The 16,336-nt window shown below is 40.2% G+C and overlaps 1 protein-coding gene across 1 annotated transcript in view; it reads left to right on the top strand.

Annotated features, from left to right (window-relative positions):
* The window catches only part of PLCL1 (phospholipase C like 1 (inactive)), a 353,093-nt gene that overhangs the window by 287,983 nt on the left and 48,774 nt on the right, over positions 1-16,336 (top strand). Inside the window, exons 4-5 of the mRNA XM_080799287.1 lie at positions 3,359-3,434; positions 5,541-5,650. Of these exons, the coding sequence (XP_080655413.1) occupies positions 3,359-3,434; positions 5,541-5,650 (186 nt within the window). The remainder of the gene's footprint in view (positions 1-3,358; positions 3,435-5,540; positions 5,651-16,336) is intronic.

Genomic DNA, 16,336 nt, shown 5'->3' with positions numbered 1-16,336 from the left:
ACAGGCATATGTAAGTTGTAATATTCTGGAAGAAACCAATAAATGAGGCCGCGGTTAACCCCTCTTCCATGTGGAATCCCCTTCTTCCTCGTCTTTCCTCACTGACCACAGTAGAGACATCTGATCTTGACTTGGCAGGGGGGGCAGGGCCAATCTGCAAAGCTTTATTTCTTTTCTAGTTTTATAGATAAAATAAACCTGAATAAAAGTCCTTATTGTTTCTTCTCACACCTCGAAGTATTACCTTGTGCTCCCTGCCCCAGAGTGCATGTGCCTCCCTACTTCGGAAACTGCTGTTGTAGTCCATTGAAAGTACGAATCTGGAATTTAGAAGAGAGGGCAGTGCTGGGGACACCGGCTTTGAAATGATCGGCATGAGAATAATATTTCATGGCTCTAGGAATGAATGAAATTACTATGAGGAGAGAATAGTGAAAGGAAAGAATGGAGAGCTGAGGCCAGGCAGCTCAAAAGATTCCTACACGTATAGATATTAAAAAGGAGAAAGAGGTAGTACAGGAGTCAGAGAAAGAGTGAAGCTGAAAAAGAAACGTGCCCAAGAAATCAAGAAGGAGGAATGATCAGAAGTGTCAGCTGCTGAGTTGGGAGTGAATGAGGACAGAGGATGGACCAGGGTGTAGTTGATGAGGCCAAGGTTAAACTTGAGTTTCTTGATTGAGTCTTGCTTGAGTCAAAGCAATGAGTGTGGGCTAATTTTTTAAAGGAGGATTAGTGGCCAGTAGAATATTTTGTTATTGTTTTTGTTTGCTTACTTTAAAATAAGAAGCGTAGGGAGAAGGGAAAAAGTCAGGAGAGAGGTAGAGATTTTGGATTAAAAAAGAAGGGGTCATTAGGAATGGATTCCTGAGGGAAGTAGTGGAGGTGGAATTGAACGTCTAGGTAGAAGAGGTAGCCACAGCAAAGATGACACTTCCTTTCAAGGTTATTAGAAAGAGGGTATGGTGTTTTTGGATGAAGGAAGTATATTCCTTTTATGATAAACACTGAGGAGATATTTAGTAATATACTGCAAAGAAAACTGGCCACAAATCAATAAAGAGGTTTTTTTTTTCTTTAAATCAAAGAATATGTTCTCTGCTGAAAGCAAAACCAAGAGAAATGAGAGTTAAGATGTCAGTCAAGATATCATCAAAGGAAATTATCAATCCTATTACTTTTTTGAGTTTTTCTTAAAAAGGATAAATTTAAATCTTGTTGAAATGGATTGATTATGGGCATGCCCTCATGTTTTTCCTGACAGGCTGGGCCAGGTGACTTTGAAAATGCCGTATTTCAGGCTCAAAAGATAGCATGTATGTGAAGGCATGCATTCTCTCAAGGAATATGGCCAGCCCAGACAAAATCAGAGGGGTGCTATTTTTTCATGAAAGTAAGTGGATACCAGGTAACTGGGGGTTTAATTCCAGCACCATCATTAATTAGTTCTATTTTTTAGACAAGATTCTTAATTCCTGTAAGATTTCACTTCACTTCACATCTCCCTCCTTTCCTTCCTCCCCTCCTTCCTTCCAAAATGAAGGGGGTGGTCGTGATACCTAAGATTCTTTTGGTCTTAAAATTAAATGATTATAAAAATGTATATTATATTACCTTTTTTGCTTATGGTAAAGTCACAAAATGTGTCCATTATTTTTTTTTTTTTTTTTTTTAAATGTGTCCATTATTTATAAATGTCTCCCTTGCTTGAGTTTCGTAAAAACATCTTGTCTACTACTTAGCTATTGCAACATATGATAACTTTTGAAAGTATAATAAAACTCAATTGATGTTACATGCATGGATTCTAAGCTTAGAAAAGACTAAATCAGATGGCCCTCATATTAAATCTTTCTCTGCTTGTAAATTTTATTCACTTGGAAGCTGCAGTAGTTCAGGCTACTGTTAGGGATTTAGTAAATTGTTACTCACTAACCTTCCACTTCCTCTTGGGAGTTGAAAGTGTTAATGCAGTTAAAATGTGTGACTCAGTCTAGCCCTTCATGGGTATCTACTTTTGTGGTTTTGATGGTCAATTTGACCCTCCAAATAACTTACTTTAAACTGCCACTTTAGGCAGAAAATATGAGTAACTCAATTTTGTTTGGTTGAATTAATTATCATATTTCATTCATCCATTCGAGCAGACTTCCCTGCTAGACTCTGAGTTCCATGGAGATAGAAATATGTCTGTTTTTTCCCCTTAATGCCTCACACCCTTTATACTTACCACAGTGCTTACACATAGTGTCTGCTCAGTAGATAATTATTAAATGAATGAATTGTATGATTTTACTCCTATAGAGTTGTTAGGCGTTAAAAATACATGATTCGATATTCTTTTCTATTTAAAAATATGTAATCATAAACCACTTTATATTGTCAGTGATTGTAGAAGACTACAATCTGTTCAACAGCATTTAACTATGAAAAATGTCTTACCCAATATCTTTATGTCCACTTTGGCTTCTGCCTTGAATTCCCTTCGGAATATTCCGACAGACAAAGTGTAGACTAGCCAGGTGAAATGGGATGACGCTTACCGGAGCAGAAGAGTTGCTAGATACCAAGAAGTGTTGGTTTGTCTAAGGGACGCCTTTCTTCAGTCACTTCTTCAGGGGGCCCCCATCCCCTGATCACAACTTCTTTACCAGTTTTCTTCCCTCTTCTTCAGGTATAGGTTTTTCTTTTCTCCATCTCTCCAACAGTTTCTTGTTTCCCATACTTCATTGAGTATGTTAAGTATTTCTTGGACATTTTTGTTTCCTACCCAAAGATAAAGGGCAGGAACCACCATTTCAGGGTTATTGCCTACAACCTCTGTTGAGCTGGTGGCTCTGAAACCTGACCCATTTCTCATTCTTGCCAGTGGAGCTGGAACCCTTTAGAAGGTGGACCAGACCTCTGCTCTCTTTGGGCCGCCCAAATCCAAGCTGCTCACTCCATCGATGTGTTCGGTTGTCCTTCAGCTCACTACTAGGTGCTTCTCTGTTCTGATTCTCGTTGCTGCGGTTCTGGTGCCACTTGCCTCGAAGCTGCAGTCACTTGGTGGGAAAGGGGTGTTCATGAATGTGATCTGGGACTTAAAGAATGTGTATACATTTATTTAACAATTGTTTATTTGTCACCCATGGGGTGCCAAGCATGTTACATGACTGAAATAATTATGAAGTAGGTGACTCTAGCCGTAGTCTAGCTAGAGTGGATGGGGGTTGTAGCAGACATTATCCTTCCATATTCTGTCTCTTGTGGTCAAGGCCATGGTTCCCCACTATTGCCAGTATCTCTCTGTATGTTGTCCTTCCAATGGGCTGGTTTAAGGACTTCTAACTACCACTTTTTTATGTTTATTTTGTGACAGATGATTCAAGAGAGCCGGTTTCTCATAGAAATGGCAGATACAGTCCAGGAAAAGATTGTGCAGTGTCAGAAAGCAGGTAATCCCCCTACTTCTGCCCCATTTTGTTTAGAAACTTAATGATAATTTGTAGTAGTTTTTAAAGTTTCTGTTTTTACCCTTAAAATTGAAATATTTTGTGCCATAGTTTAACTGTTCTTTTGAGTTAAACCTAAGTCTTTGTTTAGCACAGAAGAAATTGAGGTGACAGTAGGTTGGTATATGTACACAGAGGGGGAATGTCTAAAGATATCTAGAGAGGTGATCTGTTCTGAATCTACTTTTGTGGTTTGGGAGTCTGTCAAAACCCTTTACTACACATTGCCCCTTAAGAACCACCTCATTTTTATGATTTGAGCCATAATCCTATTAATCTCCTAGGCTTTTGCCTCACTTATTAGTCATTATTTTAGATTTGTCCTTTCTTTAAGGATGGGACGCGTCACATATCTGTGAGGGTACCCTCCCTTTATCTATATTCACTTCCATCCACACTCTGTACACTTATCTTTCTTAGATTTATTTATGTTTTCTTTGATGCCCATGCACAATGATTATGACGAGGAAGATGACAATAATGACAATTGCTTGATATATTTGCATACGATATACTGTGCACACACACACTTTTACTTAGTCCTTTTAACAATTCTGCAAGGTAATCACCATTGTATCCAGCTTATAGATGAGGCATCTGAGATTCTGAGACATTGAGTGAATCACTCAAGATTCCATATTAGCACAGGGTAGAGCTGACCTCTGAACCCAGACTAGACTTTAAAAAATGGTGCTTTTCCCTGACTGGTCCACAGGCTTAAATGTTTCTGTTGACAGAAAGCACAAAAATAATACCAGTACCTATAGGATGCTTTTATATGCCAGACACTACTTTGAGAGCTTTGTATGTATTGACTCATTTAATCTTCAACCACAATCCCTTGAGGTAAGCTCTTTTGTTATCTCCATTTCACTAGTGAGGAAACTGGATTGCAGAGCATTTCAAGGCCTTACTCATGCTTATGTGGCTAGTAAGTAGTAGAACCAGAGTGTGAGCCCAACCCCACAATCCTGCTCTTACCATACGCTATATTTGTGGTGTTAACGCCGGAAAGGTTAATGTGGTTTTTAGCTGCATTAGAAAAGTAGAATAACTAGAACAAGGAGCGTGGTGGTAAATCTCTACCCTGTGTGGGCTGCTTCAAGCCCACTTTGAGTATGATATTCCTGGATGCAGGTCCCTACAAGCTCAACTCCAGGAAGCTGTACAATGTGGAGGTTCTCCCTGGATGTCATCTTTAAAGAAGAGACATTGTTAGTAAAGCTGAAACAGGCTAAAGTGTTTCATCTGGAGGAGAAAAGACTCTAGTGGATTTTATCGAGTATCTTTCTTCAAAAATTTAAAGGGTTGCACGGTGGAAAAGAGATTGGACTTAGCTGGGCTGGGTCTAGCTAGCACCAAGGAGTAAAGATTTCAGGGAGAGAGACTTTGGCTTGCTATCAGTCATAGCTTTCCAAAGATGGCGTAAGCTGTCCGGAAGAAAGTGTGATTCTCAACTCTGAGGATGGTGATATTTTTTATAGTAGTCAAGCTTGAGAAATGGTTGAGCTAAAAATAACTTTAAGGCCATTCCCAAATCTGCAGTATTTAGTTGTTTCCAGAAACGCTATTTATAAAACATCTTTTTATTTTTACTCAACATTTATTGATTAACATCGTTATCCATATGGACTCTAGGGTCTACTGTCAAACCATATGGGTGGCTTATAAGGAAAAGTAAAATAAGTGCATCTATCACATATGGTTAGCCATCACACATTGTCACACATTACACCATTTCATATAAAAAACCAGGTAGAAGACAAACAAGACACATGTAATCTCCTAGAAGAATTTGGTTCTTAACCTCCTTCTTATGTCTTTATCTGGTGGTTCCTGGCTGTTTAAAATGTAATTTGGTCTAATGCATTGGTTATTGTTAGTTTGCCCCTAAGGATAGCCACTGGTGGGGACAAACAGAATGGGAAGGAACATTTAATTCAGGGTTTTCAAAACTATGAGAGGAAAGGAATGGGAAATTTTTCATTATAAGATGCCCATTTTTCTGAAATTTACAGTAAGAATTCTTATATGTTCTTTTTTTCAAAGGGATGGAATTCCATGAGGAACTTCATAATCTAGGGGCAAAAGAAGGCTTGAAAGGAAGAAAACTCAACAAGGCAACTGAGAGCTTTGCTTGGAACATTACAGTATTGAAGGTAAATGAAATTCTCAGGTGCCTCTTTGCCTTTATTTTTTTTCCTGCTCATCTCTCGAATGTGTGGAAAAGCATCCGTGGTTAAATACAGTGATTGGAATTTTCAAGTAATGTGTGGCCTAATCACCAGGTTCGTGCTCTAAGTGATGGGGAGATTGACATACTCTTTGCTGTAATAGAGCAAATGAGGGTTGTGGTGGAAACAGAGGACAGCGCAACCTGATTCCACCAACCTGTGTTTTTACTCAAATGAACGCTTCGCCTCAAGTCAATATAGCTGTTCTTGTTTGTGGAAAGAATAACGCCAAATGTTATGGGACAAGGATCCAGCTCGAGTGATCTGGAAGAGCTTTAAACTACAGAATATCTGGAGCCATTTAGGATTATTTTATTTTAAGAAGAGTCTCTCTACATACATTTATTTTTACAAATAGCTTTGGAAGTCAGTTTCTGGAGATTATGATTTGCTCTTCGGAAAATCGATTTTAGGATTTTGAGATAAAGATGCCACTTTTCATATTTTCTTACGTGAAAGGAGGGATGATTTAGGCAGTTGGAACAATTTATTCCCGACAGCGTGATGGGAAGAAAACAGCCACAAACAAAATTACTCATTGCTGAAGTTTAAAGACCTATTATGTCCCACATACTGTTTTACAAGCTTTATATAAATTAACATTTTAATACACACAACCCAATACTATTATTATTATTTTTTAAAGATTTTATTTGTTTGAGAGGGAGAGAGAGAGCATACACACATGAGTCGGGAGGGAGGGGCAAAGGGAGAGGGAGAAGCAGACCCCCTCCTAGAGATCTCCCCGCCCCCTGCCAGTGCCAGCTCAATCCCAGGATCCTGGGATCATCACCTGCAGAAGGCAGGTGCTTAAACAACTGAGCCACCCAGGCGCCTCCCCCCCCCAATACTATTATTAGTCTCATTTTACAGGTGAGAAAATGGAGGCATTAAAAACTTAAGTATATTACCCAAGACCACGGTGCTAGTGAATGATGGTGGTGGAGTTTGAACCCAGGCAGTCTGGTGCCAAAGAGATATGCTGAACTTGCTCTGCTGAGAAATATGTTTAAATGAAAGTGCGAGATAAACTGAAAGATACATCACAAATGTTTATTAAAAATTCAGTTCACAAGTATTTGTTAACCTCCCACTATATACTGGGCTCTGTGCTAAGCATCGAGGATCCACAGAGAACAGAAGAGGTACCATCCCTGACCTCATGAGTTGAAGTCTGAGGCCAGGGAGTGGGGTGGTGGAAAATAGGCATCATTTCTTTTAATGAGTAGAGAGGAGCGTTAACATAAGGAAGAGCTTATTTTCTAATATTAGAGTACAACTCGGCAGCGTGTGTGCTAATACAAACACTTTCTGGTCAGCAAATATTTATGTGGGCTTGTTAATGTGCCAGTCACTGAGAAAGGTGTTATGGATAGAAATACCCAGAGTAACACTGGAACCTCAAGGACTAGTCTACCAAGGAACACAGACGTATAACTAAAAATAGCCTTCAGTTACTCAGTAAGTAATATGTGATAAGCACTCATGGTTAAGCAGTTTATATACATTTCCCCTTTTCTCTTTGCAAGGATGGGCTGACCTTGCAGCGACTCATGCTGACCCTGGTGTGACTCTCCCCATCTCACAGATGAGGAAACTGAGGCTAAGTGGGGTTTAAATTTCTTGCCTTCAGCCAGTAAGTGGCAAAGCTGAGATTTCAACTCATGCCCATGGTTCTATAGTACACTATCCTCCTGCCTCCTATAAAACTCAGTCCATGTGATTGAGTCTAGTCAGCCTAGACCAGGGGTGCGGCCGACTCCGCGTTCAGATTGCCTTACAGCTGTGAAGATTTAGCCAAGTTATGGGATCCCTCAGACGGTTGACAATAGTATTAGGGTGACAATAATATTAACACTCAGGGTTTGGTGATAGTTAAATGAGGTAGTACATACAAATCTGAGTCACCGTGCTTAAAACTAGGCACTCTCTTTACACACCCACATACGCTATTACTTTTGGCAGGTGACGATGACCATTGGAGGAACAAGATTGTTGTTTTTCTTATCTTCTTTAATAAATTTTTAAGTCAACTAATTTTTAAGTTGAGATATAATTTCTTGTTTCTTTATTAACCTATGACTTAAGGTCATTCACTCTTTTCTGAGGTTGGTTTCTGTGTTGGTTTGGTTTAGCAACAGAGAAGGATTGCTAGATGGGGCTGAGCAACTGCTGTACATGTCATGCTAAGACAGACCTTTTGAAACATGACCAATATTCTACTGTTACAGTTTACGAACTAACTGCTGGTATTTCAGCTTGAGTGCTAAGAACTTAAGAAGAGTGAATTTTCTTCAACTTTTAATATTTCCTTTCCCTTATTGCATTTCGTGGACTTGTTAATCAGGGGCTCTCTCCACAAGTGCTGAACAAATGACCTTCTTAGAATTTGGCTTTTTTGGTTTTTTTTTTTTTGAGTGAGAGAGAGAGAGAGAGAGAGAGAGAGAGAAAATCCCAAGCAGGCTCCATGCCCAGTGTGGAGCCTGACATGGGGCTTGATCTCATGACCCTGAGATCATGACCTGAGCCAAAATCCAGTCAGATGCTTCATCAACTGAACCACCCAGGGGCCCCTGGAATTTTAATTTTTAGCTGAGGGACAGAGGCTGGGCTCTTTGGGAGGCTCTTTAGTCTAATGGTGCTTCTCTGAGAAGATCCTTCTGACACTCTCCCTTTATTTCTTGTATCTCAAATGTGAAGCTTTTAGTTCCTACTTTGTTCTCTAGCCTTCCTATTGATTTTCCAAGCTTCTAACATCTTCCAGTAAATGCCCTTTTTCTTAAGTTGTCTAGGTTCAGTTTATGTTGCTTACAACTGGTTGAATGAGTAATAACCGAACTCGTAAGACATACTCACTGAATTACTAGGCTATGGCAGGGATCACTATAAAATTGTGCATTGCCAACGGGAAGGGTTTCCTTATATACAGTTTATATAAGTACTCTCCACTATTTAGGGGAAGGGAGGGAGGAATTACTAACATTGTTTGAATATGTGGGTTCACGTCGCTAAACATATTTAATTCCAATGTACTTTCCAATAAGTAAGGGAGAGGCTAGAAAATATGACAGATGTGCCCCTAGGGAAGTGGTGGGTTAGAGTAAGGAATGGTGGAAGGGGGGACTGGCTTTCAAACAAACTGAGCTGAGACTAAAAAATAAATTCTTTAATTTATGATTCCTACAATTCAGTATTACATTGATCTGATATTAATACATGAAAGGGAAGCTAGAGAAAGACTTGCAGAGGCAAAGATGAATAGCTCTGTAATACAATGGGTATGAATTACACTTAGTGTCCACATTTTCCAAGCCAGAGATGAGGACCTAGGATCCAGCAAGAAGGCTGAAATCAAGATGGTCCTAGAAGCTCCCATCCATGTATTTTTTTTTTTTTTCTCTTCCATTCATATTTTAGCACCATGCATGGGCTCAGATTAGGGACTTGCTTAACAGAACTTTTGCGTTTCCCCACACTTTAGCCATATGCCAATAGCCAACTATAACATTTTCCTCCTATCTTTTTCTTTCTTTCTCATTGCTGAGCACAAACTTGAACTCCTTAAATAGCCATTGTGTTTATTTGGAGTGGTATGATGAAACATGTCTCAATGACTCAGTCTTCAGTATATTTCCCAGATAATCATTGGACCAAGATAGCTCCATTTCATCCTACCCTCACACATTAAGAGTTCCTCCCATCTGTCTTTTCTCCATGCTGTCCTTCAGAAAAGAATTTTATTTGGTCATTAACATTTTACAATGGGAATTTTCCCAGTTCTTTAAGTCTTCCAGAAAAAGATGCTACAACTTCACTTACTTAGTTAACCTATTGTCGTAAGTTGTTATTAATTTTGGAAGTGTTTCACTCATGAGAGTTCTGAAGAGAGATATGAATTTATACTGTGTCACCGATGAAACACAATGTGTTATAAAGTAAAATTCACTTAAAGTCTTGGACTCCATCCAGAGTGACTTGACTCCTCAAGTATAAAAAGAACTTCATTGTAAGTCAGTTACACCTACAAAACTGAAATTAGGAAGAACACACAAGGGGTGTGTGGGTGGGTCAGTTATTAAGCATATGCCTTTGGCTCAGGTCATGATCCCGGGGTCCTGGGATTGAGCCCCGCATCAGGCTCCCTGCTCAGCGGGAAGCCTGCTTCTCTCTCTCCTACTCCCACTGCGTGTGTTCCCTCTTTCGCTGTGTTTCTCTGTCATATAAATAAATGAAATCTTAAAAAAAAAAAGAACCCATGAGTAGCATTTTTTAAAAGATTTTATTTATTTATTTAAGAGAGAGAGAGAGAGAGAGAGAGAGAGAACATGAGAGGGAAGAAGGTCAGAGGGAGAAGCGGACTCCCCATGGAGCTGGGAGCCCTTTGTGGGACTCAACCCCGGCATTCCGGGATCATGACCCGAGCCGAAGGCCATCGCCCAACCAACTGAACCACGCACACGCCCATGGGTAGCATTTTTAATGAGCTTTCCCAATATATATATTTTTTAACTTGGCCTGTTGGCTATTTTAAGGAACTAAATTCCATTATCTTTATATTTTTAAAAATTTGATGAAAAAAATCAATTTTTGCAGGCTAGAGATGTGTCAAGTAGAGATAAATAAAAATAATATTGAAAAAATATAACAGTGAACATTTTATTATAAAGGAAAAGTTATGAAGGTAGGTGGTCACTAGAGCTTAGAAAGGAATAAAATAATAGGAAGTGGCTAACCTCTTATTTGTTCATAAATTTCATTGATTACTAGTTGTGTTAAATAAATTATGAATGAGTCATTATTTCATCAATGAGTACTTCTATTAATTGATATGTACTTATACTTTCCCTAGACAGATTTCCAGCTTGTAATTTAATTCACTCCAGTGTGTGCCATTAAAAAAGCACAAGTTTCTTTTATAGATTTATGTTCATTAAATATGACTAAGCTTTTTCTGCCCAACTTTTGGCTTTTTATTACTGTTTAAGCCTCTGCTTCTTCGGCTTTTCTCTTGGCAACAGTTTCCTTCTCTTCGGGAAGAGCAGAGGCTGAGGCTTGTCACTTTTCCTCGGGTACCTGTGTTGCGTTGCTCATGCAGGCAGATTCTCTTATTTGGTCCCCAAATTTCAGGCCCCCACATCTCTGGGGAATCTTGCTGCATAAGGGAAATTAAATGGATGTCAGTGTGGTAATACGCTTTCTAACAGAGCCTGCAGACCCACTTGAAGGCTTTGCTCATTGTTGAGAGATAGGAGGAGGGCAGCAGGATGATGTGTTATTAAGAAAAGAGGTATGGGGGCGCCTGGGTGGCTCAGTGGTTTAAGCCTCTGCCTTCGGCTCAGGTCATGATCTCAGGGTCCTGGGATCGAGCCCCGCATCGGGCTCTCTGCTCAGCAGGAGCCTGCTTCCCCCCCTCTCTGTCTGCCTCTCTGCCTAGCTCTGATTTCTCTCTGTCAAATAAATAAAATCTTAAAAAAAAAAAAAAGAAAAGAAAAGAAAAGAGGTATGAAGACCCTGAATGACCGTGGACATTTTAAATCATTCTTTGTGATTCTGTGTGTACCAAGTCAAGGACCTCCTGGCAGCCAGAGTGACTGTGCCCCTGGAGGCTGCTCTGAGTTTATGTAAGGAAAGAACATGTCCAGTGTCCTCTGTGCTGTCTGTGGAGAACTTCTCCAGTGGTGTTTCTGGCAGCTGCTGGCTGTTGGTTGCAGAAGCTGAAGAGAGGTTAGCTTTCCTCCTGACGCAACTCTTTCACAAAAGAACCACCATTTACGAAGTCTAAAGAAACAGACCCCCAAGAATAACCATGTGTTAACAATAAACTCTTCTAATATTGATATTACTATGGATTGTTAAGAAACACAAGGCAAAGTAGTTAAGAGTATAGACTCTGAATCCAGACACGCTAGCCGTGTGGCCTTGGAAAAGTCTCCTTTTGCCTCTGTGCTTCTGAGTCAATTGAGATAAACTGTGCCGTGGAAACAAAACTCTGAAAACATCAGGGGCTTAAAACAATAGCTTATTTCTTTTTTTTCCTTTTTCCTTTTTTTTTTTTTTTTAAAGATTTCATTTATTTATTTGACACAAAGAGAGCAATGGAGAGAGACGGAGAGCTAGCACAAGCAGGGGGAACGGCAGCCGGGGAGAAACAGGTTTCCCGCTGAGCAGGGAGTCCAGTGTGGGGCTCGATCCCAGTACCCTGGGATCATGACCTGAGTTGAAGGCAGACACTTAACTGACTGAGCCACCCGGGTGGCCCAATAATAGTTTATTTCTTGCTTGTGCTGTATGTCCATCACAAGACATACAGGTAGCAAGTATCACTTAGGAACTCGGGCTAATAGGAGCTCTATCTAATGCTTCTACTATCCTGGAGGTAGGGAAGCACGGATCGGTTTTAAAGACTTCTGCCGAGTGGTGTCAGGTAGGTGTTCCTTCTACTTACATTTGACTGGCAAAAGCAAGCCACATGGTCAGATCTGACTTCAGGGAGTGGGGCAGGTATACGTTTCCTCAAGGAGAGGGAACAGGGGAGCCTGGGTGGCTCAGTCGTTGGGTGTCTGCCTCTGGCTCAGGTCATGATCCCCGGGGTCCTGGGATCGAGCCCCACTTTGGGCTCCCTGCTCCGCGGGAAGGCTGCTTCTCCCTCTCCCACTCCCCCTGCTTGTGTTCCCTCTCTTTCTGTCAAATAAATAAATAAAATCTTAAAAGAAGAAAAGGAGAGGGAGCAGATTTTGGTGGCTATAATGAGGTTCTTCAACAACACCCACCGACCTCATAGGGTTATGTGAGGACTAAAGAAGTTGATATATGTAAAGCGGTCTCCAGCTTATAAAAGTGCTGTATAATTGTTATTTTTATTACTAATAATTGGCATTCATGGCTTACAATAGGCAGTTAAGTGATTTTCACACAACATCTTACGTCATTTTTAATGAGAACCCTGTGATGTTGCTGTTCCTACACCCATTTTAAAAAATTAAAAAACTGAGGCTGGAGATGTTAAGTAACATTCCCATTGGCAGGTGGGAATTGAGCGGTGGAGCAAAGAACTAAATCTAGAGCCCATGCTGGCAGCCCACTGTCCTCTACTGTCAGGATATTGACAGCACCATAATAATGATAGGTTAACTGAGTGCTTACTATGTGCCTAGTACTGTACTAAGTGCTTTATATTTAGTATCTTACCGGAGTAAGTTTCCTGTGCAGGTAACATGAGAATTCCAATCACCTTGACAGTGTATCCCTACAAAGAGTGTAGCTTCGGACCACCTGTTCGCCCTGTTCCCACACTGCAGTCACCAAGTCGCTCTGTTCTCAACTTGTCTTTCCAAGTATCCTGTTCTGATGGTGATGGGATGGATGGACCACGTGACCGAACTCGTCCTATCTGCCTGCAAGTTACATTTCTCTTTGTAAATGAGTCAGTTAACTTCCCTTTTCACCAGTGCCTCTCCTGTGAGCTTGAATCAGCTCCCCAGGGCCTGATCCCTCTGGGGCGATTGGATGTAATTGAGCACTAGGGCAGATACCCCTGAGATTAGGAAAGCAAAACAAAATAACAAAAATACCAAAGCCCAGGGCCGACCCTGGACCCACCCTGAGAACCCAGCCGACCTCCTCCTGTTTCTCTTGGACCGCTACACTGTTCACTGGCTTTCAGTCTAGACCTTGCCAGCCTCCACAGCTCCATGAGGCAGAGGAAGTTTCCAGAGCTGTGCCGCCAGCAAGAGCTTTGCGAAGGCCATGCTCTTTCTCCTATTCCTTCCTCATACACCCTCAGCTCTGCTTCTCAGGTGCTCAGTCGATCCTTTATGACCTAAGCTTTTGGAGCACAAGTTCTGGAATCTTCCTTTGAATAACAAACCTGAGATGATTTAGAAATGAGAGGTGAAGTCCCTGTAGGCAAATTCCTCATGCTTTCACTGAGAAGAACAGAGACTGACAGGCAAAATTGAATAGCTTTTAAGTCACCAATCCCGAGAAGGGAACTTTCAAAGAGATTTTTTTTTTTAGATTTTATTTATTTGACAGAGATCACAAGTAGGCAGAGAGGCAGGCAGAGAGAGAGAGAGGAAGGGAAGCAGGCTCCCCGCTGAGCAGAGAGCCCGACGTGGGGCTCGATCCCAGGACCCTGAGATCATGACTTGAGCCGAAGGCAGAGGCCTTAACCCACTGAGCCACCCAGGCGCCCCGGAACTTTCAAAGAGTTTTAAACAAAGCTTTTAATTCTGAATAAAGAGACTAGACGCACACACACACACAGCTTTTAATTCTTTAAGAAAATACTTTCTAGTAATACATACAAAGTAACAAAATTTTGAGCTGTGAGTGCCTATTTTATCTTAGAATTAATTATCTAAGAGTTTAGACCTACAGGAAGTTAGACATGAATTTAAAAATCTGCAAATAGTGTATTTTTAAAAAAAATTAGATTATCTGGGGATGCCTGGGTGGCTCATTTGGTTAAGCATCTGTCTTCAGATCAGGTCATGATCCCGAGGTCCTAGGATCAAGCTCTGTATCAGGCTCCCTGTTCTGGGGAATCTGCTTCTCCCTCTCCCTCTTGCCACCCCCTCTCCCCTGCTTGTGCTCTCTCCCTGTCAAATATATAAATAAATAATTCTTTAAAAATTAAATTATCTTTCTCACCAAAGGATGAGATCAGATTTTATGATAGCTCGAGTCCTTCTAGGTCTTCACATTTTTATGATTAAAAGTTATTTACAATCTTTTTCTGTGCTTAACTGATTACATGGCTTAAACACACTATCCTTCTGTCACTAAACCTATCAATAGTGTAAATCTCTCTACTTATACACCTTCTCTTCTATGTGTTAATCCCCCTCCTTTGTTTTGTTTTGTTTTTAACCTATGGCCCCATGAAGCCCTAATTACATTCATTTCTAGTCTCACTTCACAGACTCTCACTGCAACCTTCCCCACTGCCATAGTTTCCCTTCCTGATTGCTCTGTCTAGTAAGATGATCTGTACTTACCATCTTCTGGGAATTTTTGATTCCCAAAGTTTTTATTATTAGAATTTTTTTATTGTGCTAAAATACATAGAACATAAATTTTACCACTTAACTATTCTTTTTTTTTTTTTTTTTTTTTAAGATTTTATTTATCTATTTGACAGACAGAGATCACAAGTAGGCAGAGAGGCAGGCAGAGAGAGAGGAAGAAGCAGGCTCCCCACAGAGCAGAGAGCCCGATGTGGGGCTCGATCCCAGGACCCTGAGATCATGACCTGAGCCAAAGGCAGAGGCTTAACCCACTGAGCCACCCAGGCGACCCACCACTTAACTATTCTTAAGCATACATTTCAGCAGTATTAAATACATTCATAGTGCTGTGCAACCATCACCACCATCCATGCCCATAACTTTTCTCATCTCGTAAAACTAAAATTTGGGATCTATTAAAAAAAAACTCAGCCCCTGAAAACCACCATTCTACTTTGTTTCTATGATTTTTGACTACTCTAAGTACCTCATAAAAGTGGAGTCATGCAGTATTTGTCTCTTTTTGTGACTGGTTTATTTCACTTAGGCTAATGTCCTCAAGGCTCAGCCATGTCGTAATATATGTCAGAAACTCCTTCTCTTATATAGCTGAACAATATTCTGTTGTATATGAATACTTTTTTGTGTTTTACATTTATTTACTTTTAAGTTTAATTCCAGCATAGTTAACATAGTGTTATATGAGTTTCAGGTGTACAATATAGTGATTCAACAATTCTATCCTCAGTGCTCTTTGAGATAAGTGGACTCGTTAATCCCCTTTACCCATTTCACCCATCCTCCCACCACTATCCCTCTGGTAACCATCAATTTGCTCTCTATTGTTAAAGAGTCTGTTTTTTGAATTTTTTTCTTTTTTTTTCTGTTTGTTTTGTTTCTTAAATTCCACATATGAGTGAAATCATATGGTATTTGTCTTTGACTGACTTGCTTAGCCTTATACTTTCTAGAGCCATCAATGTTGTGGCAAATGGCAAGATTCTTTTCTAATTTATGGCTGAATAATATTCCACTGCGAGTGTGTGTGTGTGTGTGTGTGTGTGTGTGTGTGTGTGTGTGATATCTTCTTTATCCATTTATCTATTAATGGGCACTTGGGCTACTTCCATAATTTGGCTATTGTAAGCAATGCTGCAATAAACATAGGAGTCCACATATCTTTTCAAATTAATGTTTTCATTTTCTTTGGGTAAATGCCCAGGAGTGGAATTACTGGATCACAGGGTAGTTTTATTTTTAATTTTTGAGAAAACTCCATGCTCTTTTTCACAGTGGCTGCACCTGTTCACATTCCCACCAACACTGCACAAGGGTTTCTTTTTCTCTGCATCCTGTCAATACTTGTTTCTGATATTTTTGATTTTAGCCATTCTGACAGGTGTGAGGTGGCATCTCAATGTGGTTTTGAGTTGTATTTCCCTGATGGTGAGTGATGTTGTGTGTCTTTTCATGTGTTTGTTGGCCATTTGTAAACTTCTTTGGAGAAAAGTCTGTTTATACCTTCTGCCCATTTTTTAATTGGATTATTTGTTTTTTTGTGTGTTGAGTTGTATAAGTTCTTTATATATTTTGGGTACTAACC

The sequence above is a fragment of the Martes martes genome (genome assembly GCF_963455335.1).
Source record: "Martes martes genome assembly, chromosome: 3".
Lineage (NCBI taxonomy): Eukaryota > Metazoa > Chordata > Mammalia > Carnivora > Mustelidae > Martes > Martes martes.
Note: the sequence above shows the minus strand (reverse complement) of the source record. Positions and strands in the feature narration are given on the sequence as shown.